Raw genomic sequence first — 7,118 nt, 5'->3', positions numbered from 1 at the left:
ATATATATATATATATATATATGTTCTTATAAAATGTATGTTCTCGAAACTATAAATCATCACATGAGCCTTTTTTGTATTATAGCATTGAAAAAATGTATTTTCGAGATTAATTTGCTACTACGAATCACTCGGGTTTTTTTTATAGGTAATAGATATCGAATTGTTTTTATTTTCCGGGATATGATCACCATTTTCCACCAGGCACTCAAAATTTTCTAAGTTAATGTCAGTCGATTGAAATCCATTTTCAAATATATTTGCATTCATTTCCATACTGCAAAGAGAATCTTCCCTCTGTAGATTATTTGGAGAATTATCTAAACATAAGATAATATGATCTTTTTAATCTTGTACAAATATCATCCAAAAATACATACAAGGATTCATTGTAAATTATAAATATAAAGCACTTATATAAAATAATTGAATGCGTATTACAATATAAATGGAAAACAGTTTTTTATAATAGCATGCTAATGATGATTTTCTTTTTTTCAAATAACGATACATTAAATCATAATAAAAAGTTCATTCGTTTGATACCAAAGCTTACCTTGAGTAAATGGTTTAAAATATGTACGGTCTTCTTCATTTCTTTTAAGTTTTTTAAGATTCGTAATATTTACTACTTGAGAATTAACTTCTTTGCAGACTTCTTTAGATTTTCTATATCAAACAAATATTATTAATCAATAAAGAATTATACAATTAATTTTTAACGTTTTCTTGATTAATTATAATTGTATTCTTACCTACATACTGTTTCCTCTAATGCATTAACTGAACTGTTAATTTTGAAAGAAGATCCAGTATCTTTTAAATGCACTTCATTGTTATCTCTTTCCTGTAATAAGCGATTACTTATACACTATATTGCCATTTTTATTAAATAAATTCATTATTATAGTGAAAAAAATATTGAATTATATTTATAACATTTATTATTATTATTATTATTATTATTATTATTATTATTATTATTATTATTATTTAATAAAAAGTGAGATGTGCTACGATGCTGTATATATATAGTTTACTTTTCTTCCTGCAAAGGGTACATGAACAATATCTTGCGACAAATTTAGAAATAAAAAATTTATATGGTAAAAGAAAAAACTACATTTTCAATCGAAAACAAATATGAATACGTATTAAATTTTTATACCTTTATATTTGTTTTCATAGTTTCCACATGCGTAGCTGTTAGCATTGTTGATGTTTGATTGCAATTATCTAAATTAATAGGATGTGGTAAAATGTTAACCGTACTTGAATTTTGTTGATTTGATACCGATAATTTCTTTCCTCCCATTATTACTTTACCTAATACTTCCTAAAAAGAATAATACATTGTTAATTTTATTATGTGGTTATATATATTATTAACAAAAAAATTAAAGGATTTAATTACAATAAGATAAAATACCTTGCCTGCATGAGACAGCATTATGCCTTTGTTACTTCCTTTTTGTATTACTATTACATTAGTCTTAGTTGTTAATTTTTTATTAGGATGATTAGTTATATTTACAGTTTTATCAGAATTTAATGTCACACGCTGTAAAATAAATATAACTATATCTATGTATCATGTATATATATATATTGGATGCATATATGCATAAATATATTTGGTATTGTCTTAATACATACCATTTTAGCAGTAGATTGATTGATAATCGCAACTGGCAATTTTTTACATGCTAAAGTTGTTACCACAGATTTAACACTAGGTGGGCCAGGACCGCTTGATACCATAGTTCCAGGAGCTGTAAATCGTGCACAAGCTATAAAAAATTATATTACTTAATACAGAAAAAATGAACTATATATGTATATACATATAGTATTCTTCAATTTTGTAAATACATACTTGATATAGCAGATTTAATAGATGAAACAGTTTTCACGTTAGCTTGCACTGTCGTTGGTAAATTTTTAACACAAGGATTTAAATTTGCTACCTCTGATTTTGAAGTTGGTGCTATAAAATAAATACAAATATATCGTTATCATAAAAAAGAATTTATAATTTTATTAGAGAATTATTAAAAGAATTATTAAGGGATATTAAATAATTATTAGAGAAAATAATATATACCACACCTAATTGTATATCTTGATTTTCCGATTGTGTGTCACTATTTCTGATGTGTGATAAACTATCTAATGTTCCAGTATTTACTGGTAATCTTGTATTAATCTTATTTTGTACTGTTGTTTTATCTTTATTCTTGGTGGAATTAGTTGCACAAGTAGTAACTTTTGTATTACAATTAATGGTTGAATGAACGGGTACCAAAGTATTTGTACTCTCTGACAGTACATCCTTCGAAGGTGCTGTTATAAAAATATACAAAGAAAAAAGAAATAAATATTAAATATATATAAAATACTTAAAAAAAGATGGCTTAATAAAGATAAAAAATATTTATAAACCTATTAGACTAGATCCTGCACACATCACAGAGAGTGGGATAAGAGTAACACCTTGGTGCTGTGAAATCGTTGTTTCGCTTTGCTCCATTTCAGCTTCGAGTAATGTTTCATTCTCATTAGCATGATTCAATGTGTCCAATGAATTAGAAGATAACACCAATACCTGTATAATTATATGACTTTTTATATTTATATGATTGAATCAACTTTAAACATGCAAATAGTTGGATATTGTCTGTAAAAGGTCAGATTAAAATATATATGAAATAAAAAAAACCTTATTGTGTGGTGGTGAAAACGAAGAAATATCTTGTTTGGTAGAGTTAACTTGTTGAATATCTTGGTATTTAATTTTTATAGGCCTTTTTTCTTGATCCTTATCAATATTTAGTACCTATAATATAGTATTTGCTTTATTTTCACCATTTTAAGAATAGGTAACACTTAAAATATTATTATAAAACTGACAGACACCTTATTTGTATCGTGTATAGATCTTTTTCTACAGTTGACGGTTGCTTGAGCATTACATGATCCTGCTTCAATTGATGATATTTTTTCAATTTTCAAACATACCTTGGATTCATCTAGTATATCTGATTTAAAATAAACATTTGGAGATTAATGAAATGTAGAAGTAAAAAATATGAATTTAAAAGACACTCCAAATAATATTACACAAAAAACTAACAACTGACCAGTTCTTTATGGTTGTACGCAATTACGACTTCTTTACAATTTTCATAATAAAAAGAAGTAGCATAATATTAAACAAAGGAAGGTCAACTTAATGGCTTCACCAAAATAAAATGGATAGAACAAAAATGTATCCATAACTACATCACCATCCCAAGATCATATAATCTTGAGATTAAAGATTTTCTACAAACTGTTAAACAAAAAAATTATTTTGAAGTAGCAATTCTAAGCGGAGTAGGCTTCATGTTAATTCTTTCATTTAAAAAAATAATATAATCCATTCGATATAATAGACCACCTTTATCTTCCTCCTTGTTTTCTTCGACTGGATTATTGTCATTCGCATGCGTGGTTGCAAATGATAGACTGTTTGCTAACATTGTAAAAGCATTTCGTGCTTTCAATCTAGGTAAAAGTGGAGTTGAACGACGGCCTTCCATGATCCAATCTATAGCAGTATTTGGTCCGTTTAACCTGTTTTATATTAAATCAATTATATTTACTACATATTACTAAGACAACAAATTCATATAAATAGATACATACTGCTCGGCTATCATTGTGAGTTTCTCATCATTAACAGCTCTACGTACTTCAGCACGATGTCTTTCGTTAGATATATGAAGAATTTTAGCAAGTTCTTGCAGTAATCTTTGTTTGCTACTAGTTAAAATTCCTTGAGCACGTAAGACCGATACCATATTCCCATAAGCATCTAATTCTGTACAATCAAAAATTTTATTAAATCATTATATTCTTATACAATTGAATACATTTGGAATTTTACTAATAATTTTATAATTTTCATTATTGAAATATTTACGATTCAATGCCATAGTAATATTACAGATATTAAATTAGAGATGCGTATATGTATGTATAATTAACATAAAATATACATGTAACATGTAGTACAATGGAAAAAAATTCCAAGAAAATTTCTTCATAAATAAAATTAAATAAAACAAAATTCTATAATTCTCAATCATCAAAATCATTTTGTGCCATTTAGCTATTTAACGTTGAAAGTAAAGCAGTTAGTTGAAAAAAATAAGACAAAAACGAGCTAATAAAGCATATTCATTGAAAAGGGAACAAATTATGCTAAGATAAAATATAGACAAGCGGGTTTATTAATTATTACTTATTAAAGAAAATAGTTATTTTTATTGTAATCTTACCTAGATAGCGTAAACATTTTCTACACTCATCCCGTGTCATTTCACGTCGTATCGATGAATAAACTCTGTTATCCATATTGACGTAGCTTATATTAGACTTTTTAAACAATTCAAATACATTTTCTACATTTTGTACTTCGCTGACAGAATCATTGAGGCTTTCACGTATTATTATTATCATTACACATAGAGAGATTTAGAATTTACAATACTAGGGATATACCATTTGACTTTTGTTGGAGATTGGTAATAAACATAAGCCACAGAAACTATTCTTTTAAGAATTATTTACTTCATTTCCATATTATTACGTTATCAAGTATGAAAATTGATTAACTGTTAAGTATTTTATTATTATTTTTAAACATTATAATATATTAATTAATGGAAAAAAAATAAGAACAATAAAATTGAATTCAAAATTGGCGGTAATAATTAGTTCCATTTCTCAGTCAAGAATTTATAGATGGCGCTATTATAGATTTACGTTAAAATTTTACCCAGTATCACTTTCATGCAAATTGATACAAACGTTTATTTTTCAATAATATTTACTTATTATATAGAAAAAAAGAAAGAATTACATAATTTCATATATTCCAATTTATAACAACGATTCCATCTATATATACAAAACAAATTTCAAATTGGTTGAAGAAAATATTTATAGTAATGATAGTATCGAAATTTAAAAAACAGAAGAGAAAGTGTGTGTGTGATGCAGGACAAGGGATCTGTTCAATTCAACTAATGGAAATATTAAATTGAAAAAATAAAAAATGTTATTAATATAGTAATCAATAAAACACAAAAAGTAAAATAATTTGATTGTTAATCTCTATGATATATATATGTATTTAAGTCTCATAGAAATTGAAATAAAATAAAAATATATTTTTGTTAGGTTAAATAGAATAACAAAATACATGAATATATGATAGAAGAAATAAATGTTTCAGCATAAAAAAAATAATCTACATATGTATACATATTTTTGCCATAAATTCATTATGTAGCAAGCTTCCACTCTATGTTTTGTAGTCTATGGAGGTCGGTTGAACGATCGAATGTAGTATGTCAGTTGTAGCGACGACTCCGCACGAAGTTTGTGTAGTTTAAAGGCACATATATTATATAACATAGGCGCACTTTTTCGTATAATAAGCAGTCAAAGTAGAATTATTAAGCAAAAGAAAATAAACTAATAAAATTTAAAAAATTAAGAGGGAAAAGATTAAACACAAATTAAATAAATAATAATTTTCTTATACATATCTCCAAATATATATATATATATATATATACATATATATACACGTATATATATATATTTATATATATATATATATATATATACATATCCTGCAATAATGCCGCGTTCATTTGCCCACTGGAAAAAAGTCGTATTCTTAAATATTGTACAATTATTCTCACGTAAGTTATATAACACTCCAATAAACTACATTTTAAAAAGCTTATATTATTATCATTTTTCATAATATTAAATATCACTAATTAATTATATTCTTCATTATATGAGCTTCATTATATTCTATGCAATGTATCTAATCATTTTACATGATGAATAAAAAAAAAAAAAGAAAACAGAATAAATAAAATCAAATAAAAATGAGATAATAGATAGAAATATTGACGGGAAAATTGTGACTATGGGTCTCACACACGCATTAATATTATATTTATATTTATAATTTATCGAGTTAATTTTTCTTATCAGATTGCATGTTAATTATCTTTTATAAGATATCTCGTTAATTAAGTTTATTCAAAATCTACTGTTTAATTTTGAAAAAAGATAAAAAAAATGTATCCCATAGATATAATTATTGATCGATGTAACCATTTCATCGATGTTCAAGAAAATCTTCATTTTTTAACTTGAGTTAATATTTGTATCGTAACATTATAAAATTGACGTAAATAGATATGTTTACTGTTTTCACAGAATATCTTGATTGTCTTTTAATAATATCCAATGTGTATTACTTACGTACGTAACACGCGTTTCCTGTGATCGATACGGTAACACCTCCCAGCAACAGGACACCACCGCAAGTCGTTATAATCGACTTAGACATTATTTCATCAATGAAAAAATTATCTTATTTTTATATACTATTTTTTATTCGGTTAACAAGATTATCGTCTTTTAATCGACATCGATTTGTATCTAGAAAAAAAAAAAAAAAAAAAAAAAAAAAAAAAAATCGTATAAAAGTGTAATAATAATTTCTTTGCGATTACATTGATGCATCAAGAGTTAGACAAATTCGACCCTAATTATATCGAAAATATTTTTCTATCTTTTTTTCTAGACATATATATATATAAGTATTTATGAATGAAATAATATTAATTCGTAATTTATCATTAATAATGATTATATAAGATAAAAGATGAATGAAGCTTGTAATAAATAATATTTTTTCTAGATGCGACTTGTGTGGTGCAGGTGCAATTAATTGCACCACGTTACGTTAACCGTAGCAGTACGGTAACGCTCTACTGTAATCACAGTGTTCCAGAAGATGAACTATATAAAATAGAATTTATAAAGAATGACGAGAAAATATTTCAATATATAAAAGAGAGAAATCCACCGTTCGTTATACCACCCCTATACGGTACAGATATGGAGGTGAGAAAAAAGAACTTAACAAAAAAAAAAAAAAAAAAAAAAAAAAAAAAAAAATAAAAAAAAAAGAAAATAAATAAAAAATAAAAAAATATAGTTTTTGATTTCTTATTTTTTGTTGTAATACAAAATTATGTTTT

At 25.2% G+C, this 7,118-nt stretch overlaps 1 protein-coding gene across 3 annotated transcripts; it reads right to left on the bottom strand.

The window, feature by feature from the left end:
- Window positions 1-34: 34 nt before the first annotated feature.
- On the bottom strand, window positions 35-4,546 carry LOC106790119 (protein EMSY). 3 transcript variants are annotated; one of them, XM_014754822.1, is made up of 14 exons: window positions 4,323-4,546; window positions 3,688-3,862; window positions 3,440-3,615; window positions 2,917-3,038; window positions 2,720-2,818; window positions 2,443-2,605; window positions 2,110-2,343; window positions 1,877-1,987; window positions 1,657-1,790; window positions 1,430-1,561; window positions 1,169-1,336; window positions 756-847; window positions 557-669; window positions 35-320 (listed from the first exon to the last, which is right to left on the bottom strand). In XM_014754822.1, the coding sequence occupies exons 1-14, from the start codon at window positions 4,501-4,503 to the stop codon at window positions 121-123; spliced, it is 2,100 nt and encodes a 699-aa protein (XP_014610308.1). In that variant the 5' UTR covers window positions 4,504-4,546; the 3' UTR covers window positions 35-120. The 3 variants fall into 3 exon arrangements, with proteins under 3 accessions (XP_014610308.1, XP_014610306.1, XP_014610307.1); XM_014754820.1 differs by having other exon boundaries at window positions 2,720-2,836; window positions 4,323-4,545; XM_014754821.1 differs by having other exon boundaries at window positions 1,657-1,772; window positions 2,720-2,836; window positions 4,323-4,545.
- Window positions 4,547-7,118: the final 2,572 nt, after the last annotated feature.

The sequence above is a fragment of the Polistes canadensis genome, unplaced genomic scaffold (assembly GCF_001313835.1).
Source record: "Polistes canadensis isolate GaletaPanama2010 unplaced genomic scaffold, ASM131383v1 scaffold_215, whole genome shotgun sequence".
Lineage (NCBI taxonomy): Eukaryota > Metazoa > Arthropoda > Insecta > Hymenoptera > Vespidae > Polistes > Polistes canadensis.
This window is presented reverse-complemented; position numbering and strand designations above follow the sequence as displayed.

Coding starts and splice junctions, on each gene's coding strand:
- LOC106790119 (XM_014754820.1), bottom strand. CDS start 4,503: ATGATAATAATAATACGTGAAAGCCTCAATGATTCTGTCAGCGAAGTA. Junction 1,791..1,876: donor TATTAAATCTGCTATATCAA/GTATGTATTTAC, acceptor AATTTTTTATAG/CTTGTGCACGATTTACAGCT. Junction 321..556: donor TTTTAAACCATTTACTCAAG/GTAAGCTTTGGT, acceptor TCTTATGTTTAG/ATAATTCTCCAAATAATCTA.